The sequence below is a fragment of the Phalacrocorax aristotelis genome, chromosome 7, assembly GCF_949628215.1.
Source record: "Phalacrocorax aristotelis chromosome 7, bGulAri2.1, whole genome shotgun sequence".
In the NCBI taxonomy this organism is placed as follows: domain Eukaryota; kingdom Metazoa; phylum Chordata; class Aves; order Suliformes; family Phalacrocoracidae; genus Phalacrocorax; species Phalacrocorax aristotelis.
The window spans coordinates 8,885,089-8,900,207 of NC_134282.1; the positions used below are offsets into that span (position 1 = coordinate 8,885,089).

Consider the following 15,119-nt stretch of genomic DNA (forward strand, 5'->3'; position numbering starts at 1 on the left):
TGCCTGATGACCACTGGGCTGTTGCCAGAACCTGTTACTATCACCAAACTGACCCTGTTTGGGCTTATCTGACCAAAAATCTTGAGTATATGGTGACACGGTAAGTAAAATGTCAGACTATGTCTGTGTTGCCCATGGTTGTTTCATGTAGTCCACCCAGTGATCCACACTGACAAACTGCCCCAACAGCAGACCTGCCTTGTTTGAAGAGCAGCTACTTCTGCAGCATCTGCACACCAACAAAGACAGACAAGATTGTCTGGGCTTTTTATGCTCCAGAACAAACCACAGTCCCATGTACCAAGCAGTAAAATAAAAATACTAATCCTCCCATGTAACAATTTTACAGAGAACTCCAGCATGTCTACTTTGAAGCTAAGAATCATGCTTCGCATAAAGACACTTTTCTGATGAAATTCAAGAGGCAACAATGCTTTGGACAAAATGTATTAAGTCTTCAACTCCATGTTAATTAGCACAGCTTGAAGACTCACACAGATGAAGCGATGTCCCTGCCAATGGCTTGTCTACTGAGCGTACGGATTTGCCACATTTTCATGCTGAGTGATATATATACTCCATAACTAACGAGTCTCACTGACCTAAGCGTAATTATTTGCAAATATAACATTACTGAATTAAGTAATGGGAAAATTTTGATTCTAACTGAACAAATCGCATTTTTACACCAGAAACGAGCAATTAAGTTACATGGGAGAACACACAGAATAGGAAAATTCCAACAAAGTGGTTAGGGAGAACAGTATTTGAAATTGGCAATTATTTTAATTACACCTACTGAAGATGTGCTCCTCTTGGAGACAATATTTTTTCTTTTTTACTTTTCTCATCTTGAAATGTAGATAGCATTTAATTCCATTGGTACGCAACGGGCAAAGAAACATTATTGCACCAACAATATATGAAAGTTTAACTTAGTTCTAAGTTGTAGAACTGCATGAAATGGATTGGCTAAGATCTGGCCCCAGGGTTCCACAAGTAGATGGTCATTTGATGCACTGGAATGGTTTCCCATGTGCTGTATATGCGTAGTCAGCTGTCAGAGCTGACTCAGTTGTCTTCTTATAACTGCAGCAATCCTGCTCCTGGGTTCATTCAGCGAAGCTGCCCTTCCTCTTGGAGGATGCAGTGGGGTTAGAGCTGGCAAGCCCACACTGCCGCTGCTGTTACGCTTACTGGAAGTGGGTACCTTAGCAGCTCTTGAAATACTAAACTGTCCAGAGAGATTGATTTCCTTCCCGGCACTGGGGCTCGTGCGGCTTTTCTGTCCATAATCAGTGAGCAGGGCAGCAGAGGAGGTTAGGCTGCCCTGAGTCAGGGAACACGGCGATAACGGGAAGTTTCCACTGAGCTTTTTTAGTTCCAGTACTTGTTCCCTGGCTTGAGTCAAAGCTGCAGTCAGCTCATAACGTTCCTCGCACTCTCTGCGCACTGTTTCCTGGAGAAGAGTGTTCTGCAAACAGAAACAAACACTGGCTTTACAAAATGCCATTAGTCAAAAAGTTTGCCTATTACACCCTCAGGCTTAAGGCAAGGGTGGCTGGAGGGTACTGATGCGCACAAACCCTTCAATACTTCCCCATATTATGGTTTCTCTGAAAGTCGCTTGAAGGACTTCATTTACATTACATGTACTTCATTCAAAGTACATCAGCATTTACACACCCTTCCTTCCCTCAGGAGACAGTGGAAAATATGAGGTAAGTTATCAGAAGTTACTTCTGATCTCCTGCCCATCCTCCAAGTAAAGGGAAACTGGGAATGCTGCTCTTGGAATGGAAAAAGCCACGGACAGAGGTTGAGTATTACTGCACCACTTCATTGTGATAAGGTGTTCAAGAAGTTCTCCTCCTCTGTTGTTTAAATAATTGTGCGCTGATTTTTTGTGACAGAATTCTTTATTGATTATTATTTCCCAAATAATTGGGATAAATGATTTTCAGGCTAGTGTTTTTCACAAACTTTGCACTGTGGTTATGATACCTAAGCGGGCAGTGACTGGTACTGGGCCTTGAGCAGGCAACTGAAAACTGTCTCCGTATGACCGAAGTCCCCAAGTTAGTATATTACATAGAAGTTATTTGTGGTGGTACTTTTCCTGGTTTCCAGCTGAAACAAAAAAGTAAATAAAACACAAGTGACAACATCACTAAATTGATTCATGAAAGTCAGAACTACTGAAAGTACTAATAAAGCAGAAAATACCAATTTTTTGTTCTTCTAAGCAAGCAATTGCTGCTGACACCAGGAGGGCCGTGAGAATGGACGGAAAGCAACCACCAAGGCAGTCTCCAATAGAAAGAGTGACAACTGAGTCAAACGGAGAACACTCTCAGTCATGCACAACCTCGCTGCCCGGGCACAAACGTTTCTATGTAAACCTCTTTAGTGCTAGAAGTATGAGCTGTATGCTGGCTCAGATCACGTATCACCTTGAAGTGAGGACAAACATTTGTATTTGAAATTCTCTATGCGATTATGACAGTGGGTACGTACAGGGTAGAAAATGTGTAGGAAAGATAATCTCAATAGCACTTTTTTGACGTTTTGAAGAGCAAATACTGGTGTCAGTAAAGTCAGAGTACAGAAGTGTATTCCCATTAAAGTGGAAGGTGGTAAGCTCTGTTTAGCCAAGAAGATGTTACTAAAACTATTACATTTTTGCCTGTGTGTTCCCGTCAAAACTTGAAAAATGATGGAGGTATGAAAAATCCTTTGTTGACCAATTTTTTTAGATTTTAAAATTTTGCTTTAGTCAAAGCATCTGTAGTGGATGTAGAGTTGAAACACGGAAGTTCTGCTCAGGCTGTCTAACCTCTGTGCCGACTGCAAGCGAAGGAGCTGTTGGAGAAGGCACATTAATTACATGCAGAGGTAGGAGAGATGTAAATATTCAAAATAATTGATTGTCTGAATACCTAACTCTGCAGACATCTTAATGAAAGACAGTTAGACGTTACTTTCCCTGCCACTCAGATGGTCACTGATAGTCCATCAAATTATTTAGGAAGCGTTACCTGCAAATCTGAGAAAGTATCCTGGTGCAAAGTTTATCTTAAAACCAGTTTCAATTTTCAATCACTCTCATCTCCCCATTTCCTAATATAATTATATTAGGGGAGGAACTCTGCTTCAGAGTGGGGGAAACTAAGACCATAAGCAGAGCTGGTGGAATCTCATGACTGAGGATAACAGTGTGTTCCTTACTCTGCTGAAATTCCTGACCAATACTTGAAGAGTGCATGTCTTTCCAAGAGCCTTTTCCATAGGCACAGGACAGAATGACTGCCAACATCATTCTAATTTCACTAACACAGTGTTTCTGAACCTTTTTCAAGGAAGAAATAAATATGAACCCTAGGCCCTAATCCATTTGAAGAGTTTTATTTTCATGGTTTACCAGTTTTTTTCTGCCACTTAATTACTTTGGACATTCCAGTCTAATCTTATCTATAGTCCCTGACTTCACTGTTTTCAACATTTCTCATAGAGCAGTACAGCGCTTTCTCCTCCCTTCCCATTATATTCCAAACATTCAGCAAATGCTTGTCGTAAGAATATCCATGAGTTAAATTTCTCTTCACTTTTCATTACTTTTTATGCATTCCTGTGTTACAGAAAGTGGATTTACTGGTGGGAGGGGGGATACATCCCCGTTAGCACGGCAGGATGCACACACACACACACACTCCCACATTAAAAGGTGCGATCTCTGCCCCAGAAGCCATTCGGAACTGGACTGTGTCCACTCTCGTTCCTAGTGACAGTATGAACTTTTTTCTTACAAATTATTTCCAAAATAAATAAGATTACTGGATGATTGCTGCTGTCCTGTTCGAAGAATGAGAGGTGTCCATGTCTTCTACTTTAAAAACATGAAGACTGCCTTACTGTTTACTCATGTTTATGTAGCATGATGTGAGGCTAGAGACTAAGAAATAAATGTCTTGCAGGACCTGAAAAATATATATATATTTTTAAAATAAAACACTAGTTCAAGTGATTGCTGAATTAAAATTTTCACATATTTTGTGGTACATTGTATTTATGAAATTATGATGGGCTTGTTTTATAAATCTTTTCATTTCAATGTTTTTTAAACCAGTACATAACAGGGTCTGAAATATAGATGCTTTGAATCATTTTAGAAATCACATGTCCCTAAGTAAAAATAGCAAGTCATTTCCTCGGTCATGTTCCTACCTCCTCTTGAACTTGACTCAAATTGTGAATCAGCTGTGTCCTCTCCTGGGTTAATTTTTCCAGTTCATCTGACTTGTGTTTAATTTCTTTCCTCATGTTATCCAGAACTGATTCATTCTTTTTCTTTTCCATCGCTAGCTGAAATTCAAGTTCAGTAATTAGTCTTTTAAGGCTCTGAATTTCTTTTTCCTTATCTTCATCTTTCTCTGCAAGCTTGATCTGGGCATCTTGTAGCTTCTTTTCAAGAATTTCTGTCTCCACCCTTAAGCTATTGGTGGCACTGGATATTAATCCTGGTATCTGCATTAGATTAGACAAAAACTGAATTAGTTTACACTCAGTGGATGTCTCTAGCTATGTGGAATTAAGTATCAGACAAATGTTGACTTCAGGAAAAAAAATACAAATGCAAACATACACGTCCTCAGAGATAAAAAAATGCTTTGAATTTACCTAATACCCTCAAAGGATATTGGAGAGCTGTAAATTAATCAAAACTCACTCAGAAGAGAGAGAGATTAATTAGTATGTCCAAGATCAAACAGAGAAATAGAGGCAAAAATGTGAAAACTTCTTTACAGCAAGCCAGTATTTCTTCAGGGTTTTAAAACCACAGTCAAATATTTGTAAAGTGAACCAAGTCAAGCTGCAATTTTCAGCTCTTCAAAACACTGTGTAATGTAACAATTATTAAATAACAATATAATTTCAACAAATATATTTGATTTTTCCAGAATTCTCAATAAATGTGTCAAATCTGTTGAAAACTAAGGTTGTAGGTACAATTTTTGATTTCTGTATAAAACTTCAAAAACTGTAGGCCTGGGTAGCTGGGAATATCCAGCTGTGTGTGATGCAACCACCAGTACAGACAAGAGAGCAGTTAACTGGCCACTAGACCTTACCCCATCGGTGCTGAATTAATTTGTAAAAGGAAAAAAAGGTGTGGATGGTTTTGTGACAACATGTCATGATCTGAAACAGTCCAAAGCTTTTAAAAAATGATGATGTCAGTTTAAAAATGATTAACAACTACAGTCTATGGACTTAGATGAACTCTGGGTACAGAAAATGTGAGAAAAGAAAGAACTTCCGCACCATTTAGCTTTAACTAGAACAGTTACTTTTTAGTCTGTTCCATTAAAAAAAAACACAAACCAACCACATGCCATATACTAAGACTGGGAAAAAATACTGTATTATCTAGATACAGGACTACACATAAAGAAGTTTATCTTCCTTCATGTACTGTTTCTCGTGCACTTCTATCTCTGAAGTTTACATTATCTACTGCCACAAACCTTTTCTTCTGAGTGTTACACACCTTCTTCTGGAGCTCTTCGTGCTCTCTCTGATATTTTGTGATTAGTTCTTGCTGTTTTTGTCTCTCAATGTCTAGTTCCGCTCTAGCTTCTTCCTTGACTTTAAGAATTGCTTCTTTGTGTCGTGCTTCACCTTTAGCCAGATCAATTTCCATCTAGGGAACAAGTGTTTTTTAACAATATGTAGCAACTTACCTTAAAATATTTTTCACATTCCACATTGCCATAAATGAGGCGATGTGAAATTTGGCAGACTGAGATTTTGCACACTGAACAACCACAAGATGGTTGCAACCGTTGGAGCCTGGTGAGGGAAAGCTCCCACTTCCCGCTGGCTTGTGGCAGCATGGACGGCTCCTGCTCTGCAGAGCATCAGGGTTGAGTCACACCCAGCAGCCCCAGGAAGATGTCTCACAAGCCCCATGGTGTCTCAAGCGGCGCTAGATGCCTAAATTTAGGCAGCTGAACTTCACGTTAAATCACTATGAAAACACTAAATTACAAAATCCTTAGCAGGTTCTTAAAATAGATGATTGTTTTGCTGGAAGCATTTGCTCTGGAGGTAAAACTCAGCTCTTTTTTTATTTTCAAATGCAGCAAAATGATATATCTCACAGTAAATTACATCTACTGTGCTAAAAATAGGCTATAAACTCAATATTAAAATATAAAGATGTTAACTCTTCCTTATAAAATAATTTTTTATTCATGCTCTGCCACTCAGCCTCGACACCGAATAGCAACTTACCATATAAAATGTTTGTCTGCTCCCAGGGACCACACTCAGATGACACATACTCCACACATGCTATCTTGCAATTTAGAAGTGCCGTGCACGTTAGTACCGCGTACCTATTTCATGACATGTCCCCCCTCCCCTAAATCTATTGTAAATACCAGAAATCTAGGGGAAGGAGCGTAGAGGAACCTCCACAGAACCTCCAAGCAAGGCATCAGCGGGATGCCTTTCCAAGCATCGCCCGGTGCCATCGGCACGCGGCCGCCGTGCTGGCCCCATCGCCACGTTGAGGTTGGAGGGAGCAGCAAGGCTCCACGGCTCGAGCACAGCAAGGAGCAGCTCCAGCTCATTTTAGGGTCCAGACAACACTGCACTGACAGTATGTGTGTGGGACAAGCTCTGGACAAAATGTGGAGAAAAGAAAGTGAGAGTTGCAAATTCTGGACAAAATATCCCAGTCCTTAGGGATCTCACATATTTAATATTACAAATTCATGTTTAAAAATTCAACCGTAATTTCCTGAAAGTAAAAGCCTGGATTTTGGAGGAAATACTGAAGGATGCAATATTTGAAAAATATTTTTCCTAAACTAGTATGCTAATATTATATTTCTGCAGGCTGAATTATAATGGACTTAATCATAGCATGCTGAAAGAATATGAAAGGCACATTAAACATGCACGACACTATCCTAGTTACTTAAAATTATTAGAAGCATAGAAGCCCAGAATAAGCTTAATTATAATTATCTAATTTCACACACTAATTATGAGCAAAAGTATAACAAATCCCCCTAACTCTTTCTGGGGAAAAGACAAACTGGAAATACTTTCATTATTTTTTAAAATCAAAATATACCCGATTCTGGGCATGAAATAGGCACAAATCCCCCACTAAGGTTTAGCTTGAAGCTGGTGTATTTGTACGATCCTCAAAATAGCCTATTATTATTGTTGTTGTTACCATTGTTTTTGTTGTTGTTGCTATTATTGATATATCTTCTACATTATTAGATACGGGAGTTAGGATTCTAAATGTAGAAAAACAAATTTATTAACTCTACATATTATTATAGAAGCAGATCATATGTTGGAAGCTACTTGATTACAAAGACTAAAAAATAAAGGCAGTATGAAAAACTGAGCTCATTTTAAAGATTATACAAGCATTTTTCACGTTTAACTCTTGAAGCTAACATACCTGATAATGAGAACAGGAAATAAAATGGCATCTGATCTTCAAAGAAAGCATAACGGCTACTAATTGCTTTAAAACCACTTACATGCCCTTCATTAATTAATATTAAAAAATCCATAAAACAAATTTTTACATCAATCTTAAAATCTTTTGTAAAAGAGATTTTTTTTCCCATTAAAACAATTTAAGGTTTATGTGTATTTTAAATAGAAAACGGGAACACTTTATACTTCTGCAATGGCACACTGACCCAAGAAAAAGATAACTTTGTCACTTTGTCACATTTCTGATTCTTTTGTCTGATGAGAACACTTTTAGAGCACTTGCCGTTCACTGGATTTTAACAGCTGTGATACCAAAGCTGTAATTGCTCTCTCTTACTAGTAGCAGTCTTTATCTTCTTTTACTGTCAGGTTGAACAATACATTGTGATTATGCAGACAGTGTGACCTCATTGTAAAATTATATCCTGTGACAGAGAGGTTAAGAAGTTTTAAAATAAATGTAACTGATCTTAATTGCTAGTAGTCCAAAAATTTTCCTGAGACTAAAGCTTTCAGACACTTTATCACGTACTGAACCAAAAAAAGAAAAAGACAGTAGTTTTACCCAACAATTATGCAAGGTTTACATCAGAAAAGGCACAGTTATTGTTTAACATTATTTTCAATTTTTCCTTCACAGATTTTTCTTTTTTAATTTCTTATATTCAGTTTGGGGTTTTTTTGTGCTCATGTGAAAAAGTTGCAGACTAGAACAGTTTACATGCTCACACTTGTTTGTAAGCTATGGTAAACAGCTTTCTAAATCCCACTGGAAGAGACTGGCAGCTGGTCTCTCAAATCCCAGCTAGAGCCCCTAGCTCAGAACTTCACAGCATGACCCAAAACTACAAGAAAAAAGCAATCTGCCCTGCAGAGCAGAGCCAAAGGTCCCAGTTCCCAAGATCACCGTGACGCAGCGAGGCTGCTCAAAGCCCAGTATATACAAGGAGCTGTAGCATTGCCACATTCCAACGAGCTGTGCAATTAGCTAAGAAACCTATCCAATTAGCACATACAGTGGGCATACACATTTGCTTTTTAAATCAGCTGAAAATATTTTTCCACAGAACACCCCAGACCCAAGTACATACTAAAAGGTGACTAACAAGTTGTAACCTATCTCTAGAATGTAATAATACCCATTAGAGATGCAGCTAGCAGTGGGAAACCCTTCTAGCAGGAAAGCCCACGTTAGCAGGAGTTTATGCTTGTGGAAGACACCTGTGCAACGCGTAGAGCGCTGGCATGGCTGCGGCGAGGTGCTTTGGGGGTGGGTGCACAGCTGGGTGTGCTGCCCTGCGTCTGAGCTATTTTCATAATGTTGCACCCTACATCCATGGACTGGGACTAGACCAAATCTCTTTCCCACTCTGTTCCCCAACTAAGCCAGTTACCCCCTGAATTGAATTCAGGGTGCCCTGCTGGCTGTATTTCAACCATCCTTCTCATCCGTAGCCTTTAATTTCTTTTTTCCTTCACACCATTAAATAAAGGAAAATGGGCATGTATAAAGTAGCATGCATGTATGGAAGGTGTATCTTGCACCTTCCCCTACCTCCTCACAGTAAAAGGGACTATCACCCAATTACCAGAAGAGCCTAGGTGGGAAGGCGTATCAAAGTGGCTGTGCAGGCTTTTGTAAGAGTCAATGAATAAAATAACATAGGATAGGCCATTTCATGGAGGAGCCAAGTTGTATGAGTGTCAAGTCTTTTCAAATGAAATACAGAAGTATTTTCTCAGGAAGTTTCACTTAAGTCTTTATTTTCATACTGCTCTGATCTGAAGGGAAGGCAAGCAAAAAAACCCAGCAGAGTCATCAGCAGAAGCCTATTTGGCAGAGATGCAACTGCCTGAAAGGAACTGGTGATGCTAGAGGTCAGCCGGAAGAGCAGAAGCCTTTCACACCCTAAAGGGCTGTTCTAGCTCCAGGACTTCCACTGTGCATCTCTTTTAGCTCTTTTTTGTTGTGAGGACCCCCAGCCCAAGTGAATGGACGAGCCACATGCCTTCATTCTGCTACCACATCTCCTTTCCCAATTCCCCAGTCTAACCACGCTCCTCCACCTACCCACCACGCTCCTTAGCCCCCTCCCTAGCCCCCCGCTGCAGCTGACAGCCAGCACTACCTACCTTCTGCTGAGGTTCCCATGCTGTAATTAGCTGTGCGCTCACCAAGTCAATACCCATCTCCCACTGAGCTGTTTGCTCAGCCTGTGGGCACACAGAGCCTGCCAGGTCAGGCAGAACAAGGTCCCTCTCAACCACTCGGCAGGGAGACTGCTTGGAGGGGCACATGTACCCCAAACCCCAGGTTCACAAGCTTCCATGAACCGCCAGGCTGAAAGCAATGCTTGTTCCAAGCCCTTCAGATGACACTGCTAATTTGGGGGTGTCATTTTCCTCTCCATACATGTGGATACTTGTCCTGACACCAGCAGGAACTATGGGTTCATATCAAAACAACAATAAATTTCATGTTCACAGAGGACTTGGAAAGGATAAAACTATCATGTTACCTCTTCACTTGCCTATTGCCATGAGTGACAGAATTGTCACAGGGATGGCATGAACACGTGTCCTGTGTTCATAGCTACCACAAGAACCAGGCAGGGTATCCACAGACCTCTCGCCCACCTTGTCAGCTGTATGGCTAACAACTCTGCTGCCTTTTGCTATTCAAAAATTCCTGATAGCTCCAGAATCACTAAGCTACAACAGCTTGTTTGGTTAGCTCTGCTGTGGTTTGCAAATATCTGTCTTCTGGGGAAATGACATTTTTGCTTATCTGATTATTATTTATTTTATAGATTTGTTTTACAAATGGCTATCTTCAGTTTCAGTTCACATAACTTGCAAGCAGGAAGGCTCTGCATTTAACAATGCACAACCTTGTTTTCTTTGGGAAACTACTTCAATATTAAATATATGCTTTCCTATGCTTCTCTGCCAGATGTGTCAGGAAACAAATCCAGGCACTGATGCGCTCCCCCATGCAGAATTGCTGTTCAGGGTCTATAACGGGACTGTTGCACACAGAACATGGTGGGCTCTGTACGTTCACCTCCTCGGAGCTTGTGTATGACAATGGCCTGTCGGACTGGGCTTTTCCTGCTGCTCGCCCTCCTGCAGAGCACACAGGGAACACACAGACCTTGGAAGATCAGAGGTTCAGTGGGCTCAGTCCTGCTCCTCACACCCAGGCTTTCAGGGGACTGCACTCTTAACACAGGCACTTTGCAAATACCCTGAAGCCTGGGAACTCCAGATCAAACCTGAACGTCTGCCAAGTCTGTAAACGCTCATACTAAATAGCTTCTGCATTTAGTTCCAACCCATGTAGGAAGATCACCCGTTAAAACCTCTTGTACAAAGAATCCTATTGACAGGTTTGCACTTGAGGAGGTAGGTATCTGGCGTACTGTACTCATTCGTGACAGCTGACTACAACTGAAAAAAATAAAGAAGAAATTGAAAGGGTGCCAACTGCACATCCAGTATTACCTTCTCCCTCCAGTTATCTTCATTCCGCATCTTCTGTCTTAATGTTTCCTGCAGCTGCTCTGTTCTGTTCTGATGAGAAATCAGCATTAACTCCCTAGAAACCACAAAAACTCGTATGTAAATATGTGCTCTGCCCAGATTGGTGGTATGCCATTTTCTTGCAATTAAGTCCTTTGTGGCAAAGGCTCGTCTTTTCCTCTTTGTTTAGTATTCTGCGCAATAAGCCCAGCAATCCTGCCTGGAGCCTGGAGGCACAGCAGTAATCACTACTTAGCATTTGCATAATGCCATCACATGTTTTATGAATTTTATGTTTTACAGAAAATACTACAGTTGATCTCTTTTCCACACACACATATTTAAACCTCAAATATTTTTAATATTTCTTAAGTCAAGTTTTGAGGAACACTGAAAAACTGTTATATTCAAAGCAGAAATTGTTGCATTTAATAAACTCAGAATATTACTATCATTAATTAAAAAATTGTAATAGGCTTTGAATGAAAACCACCAAGTGCTTTCTATTGTTAGAGTTGCAATTTGTTACGTGAGGCTTGTAGAGCAAAAGCCCTGGAGAGTTTAAATTCTTGTAACTCAGATTATTAGCAATGTACCACCTGGAACAACTGATGTATCTGGGGCTTAAGTAGAAGGGAAATATTCTTAAATTAACATGTAATATCTTTTCATCCAAGTACTAAAGTACAGGGAATATTCAAACCCTTTCAATATGAAAACAGCTTAATGCCTCTCGGTGTACATCACTCTCAATAAATGCTTATCTTCTCCAAAAGCCACTTCTTTGAATGTATTTTCCATTATCCACAAATCAAACCAATAACGTACTGCCATGTCTTAAGTAGGGGACAGCGCTTTCCATTTTGCCAATAAAAGACAAGCTAATTTATCAGTAACTGAAAATTTAGTGGCAGGAAGTTGTCCGTACACTTCACCAAATACTTCACCAATACTAGACCATATACAGTATCCTGGAATATTGTTAATATTTACTGCATTGTTACAGTGTTTGAGTTGCTTATAATGTAAGTTACAAGAATTTAAACTCTCCAGGGATTTTGCTCTACAAGCTTCACATAACAAATAGCAGCTAAAACAACTGCAATAAATGGGTGTTTTGATTAAGCTTGAGCTGAATCCCTGGACTGCAAGGCAAGGATTTTTTTTCTTTCTTTTTTTTTTTTTTAATAGGCTTTTTTCTTTTTTTTCTTTTTCATTCAAGTTTTGTCTGTACTGCAGTAATTTGAAAAATGCATCCAACGAATTACAAAATTTCAGGATATGAGCTCAGGGCTGCCAAGGCTTTTAGAGTTTTGCCCTAAAAGCAGGAGATGAGAGAGGGCAGTCACAGGGCAGGAGTGTCCTGAGCACACAGGCAAGGCAGCAAGTTCAGAACATGCAGCTGGGACCAGCAGGTCTCTCCCAGTCTGCCCAGTGCCACAGCCAGACTCCTCATTCTGCTGCCTCTCCTCCCACATCCCGACTGGCACAGAATCTATCTGTCCTTTGGGTAACAGTGAGAGAGGATCTGGCAGAGGAGGAATGTTTTGTTTTTAACAGATTTCTAAAAAGACGATCTAGTCACAGGGGATTCACCCATGGTGACTCAGCTCTGATTACCTTTCTTGTTTCAACATCACCACCTCTTCCTCTGTTTGTCTAAGAAGAGCTTTAAGCGCTTCCAGCTCACTTTCTGATCGACCAGTTCTTCTTTTTAGGTCTTCTTCTTTCCTTTCTCTCTCAGCCACCTCTTCCTGTAGATGTTTGCATACTTGCTGGCAAATTAGAAGAGATTCCTCCTTTTCCTTGACCTCTTTTGTAAGTCTATAGATTAAATAAAAAAGTATCAGCATCGTAGTTACTATATTCTTATTTACACACAGATACTAAGTAGACAGAAATTATTTGTACCTGGGAAACAAAATATTAGACAAAAAGCTATATATCCTTTATGAAGTTAAATCTAGTGACGTGAACACAAAAATAGAAACTAAAACCAGAAAATATTGTATAAAAGCTGCATTAAAGGCCTAAACTAAATTTTTTGCTCTCACTGCTCAGAAATCTATGCTATGACATATAATTTCAGCATTTACCTTGACTCAGAAATTCCATTTTCATATTTCATTTTTTTCAGTTCATTTTGACAGACATCAAGTTCCGCTGATTTCACCCTAAGAAGACATTAAAAATCCTTGTATTTGTGCAAAGAAATTATATTTATTACTTTATTACTGCAGTAACCTGAACACCAGGTTTATTGACGTATTATCTAACTTGCATTTTCTATTTTAGTTGAAAGGCAGACAACAAAAAGTTCTGTTAGTTCTAGCTAACATTTTTAAGTAATTGGAAGTTACACTTCCAATGTAATCTCAGCCTAGCCTTGGACCACAACAAGTTTAATGTTGCGAACAGGAGAGTGAGATCTTGCAACACTGATGAAAGTTTCAAGTAAGATTTTACTAAAAATGAACAAACAACAATTTAGTAGGTAAGAGGGCTGGAAACTTTACAGGTTTCTTGTCACTATGTCATAATTTCACCAATTAATAACCATGGTTAAGCTTCATATTTACATTTAAACAGATACAGAATATGTTATTTTATTAAATTGTACCCATATTACATTGTAATTTTAATATTACATTTGGAAACCCTTCACTGTTTATTTAACCGTGTTCATGAAATACTTTTTTCATACTCAATACTTGTATTATCATTAAAATACTTTGTTGCTAAGCATTCCAAATATTTGCAACTTCGTTCTGATCAGACCCTCCGAATATAGGAACTGAAACCAGAAAGTACACATCATAAAAGAATGAATCCTTGTTTAAATTTCAGGAAAACACACAAAAAGACTGATGATAGCTGGTCTCGAGATTGGCAGCACTAGTTCTTTACTCTTGAGCTTAATATTTGAAACCATAATTTTTATTTTCAGTGTTGAATTATAAAGTGTTATAAAGTGAATTATAAAGTGCTGCTGTTTCTGAATTATTTTCTACGCTATATGCAAGCAACGAGGATTTTAAATACAGGAAAGCATTCAGATCCCAGATCCTACAGCTTTTAGAGGTGACGACACAGGTCCCACCAAGCACCACTGCATCTGGATGGGACCCTGGAGGTTGCCTGGCCCGATTTTGGGTGTCCGATACAGCTCCCATGAAAGTCTGAAAGTGGGACCGAGCAGAGCAGTGTGGTGCCCGGGGCTGGGCAGGTACTGCTGTGGGCTCCGCTCCTTTCGGGTGGGCTGGAGATGGAGCAAGCCAAGTTTTTCACTCTGTGTGAGTGCTCTCGTTTCAGTCATTGGGCTTCAGTTAGGTCTCACAAGTATTTGATGACATTCTATTTTTGCTCTATTAATTTCAGTTTTGCTTACTCTTACCTGAAACCATAGGCACAACACAGTAAAATTACAAACCGCAGTAACATACTGGTGCATGGGGAAAAGTCACAGCAAATTTACGTTGGAGGGTGTGAATAAAAAAAGAAATCATAGTCACTGATTAAATACTAAAGCTTCTGATTAGTTTTATTGCGCCCTTCTCTCCATCCCAAACCTACGATGTGAAATATTACTTTTCACATACATTTTTAGTCCAGAAGTTACATGGATTTCACAAAATTTATCCTACAGTTGTGTGTTAAATGAAGTGTCAGACTGAGCTGACTTAACCCTCCTCTTTGCTCTATCATTAAACACAGCTGGAGGAAGAAAGCTCTGCTTCTACAGACATGCTCAGTCAGGTGGTTAGAAATACAGACCATTTGATATGGAAGAGAAAGTATTTTCTCAGTTGGTTATAACCTCCTCAAATCATCATGACAAGCAGCGCTCTCTGAAAAAAAAGTGGTCTGTTACAGCTCTGTGCGCAGTGGCAAAGCAATCAAGCAAACTGAAATCTTACATTAACAGCTTTTTGTAGTGATCCATCTCGGCTGTTACTTTCTGCAGCTTCAGTCCAATTGTCTCTACTTGATTTGTTAAATCTGAAAACAAAAACATGGGTTTCATGTCTGTATTTATACTAAAATAATTCACTTTTATACATATCGTGTTT

The 15,119-nt window shown here is 39.5% G+C and overlaps 1 protein-coding gene across 3 annotated transcripts in view; it reads right to left on the reverse strand.

The window, feature by feature from the left end:
- Positions 1-254: 254 nt before the first annotated feature.
- The window catches only part of LEKR1 (leucine, glutamate and lysine rich 1), a 64,265-nt gene continuing 49,400 nt past the window's right edge, over positions 255-15,119 (reverse strand). For all 3 annotated transcript variants that reach the window (XM_075098610.1, XM_075098609.1, XM_075098611.1), the window contains 7 exons: positions 14,967-15,048; positions 13,146-13,223; positions 12,670-12,873; positions 11,032-11,125; positions 5,549-5,701; positions 4,225-4,524; positions 255-1,474 (listed from right to left, as the gene is read on the reverse strand). In XM_075098610.1, the coding sequence (XP_074954711.1) occupies positions 1,061-1,474; positions 4,225-4,524; positions 5,549-5,701; positions 11,032-11,125; positions 12,670-12,873; positions 13,146-13,223; positions 14,967-15,048 (1,325 nt within the window). In that variant the 3' untranslated portion in view covers positions 255-1,060. The remainder of the gene's footprint in view (positions 1,475-4,224; positions 4,525-5,548; positions 5,702-11,031; positions 11,126-12,669; positions 12,874-13,145; positions 13,224-14,966; positions 15,049-15,119) is intronic.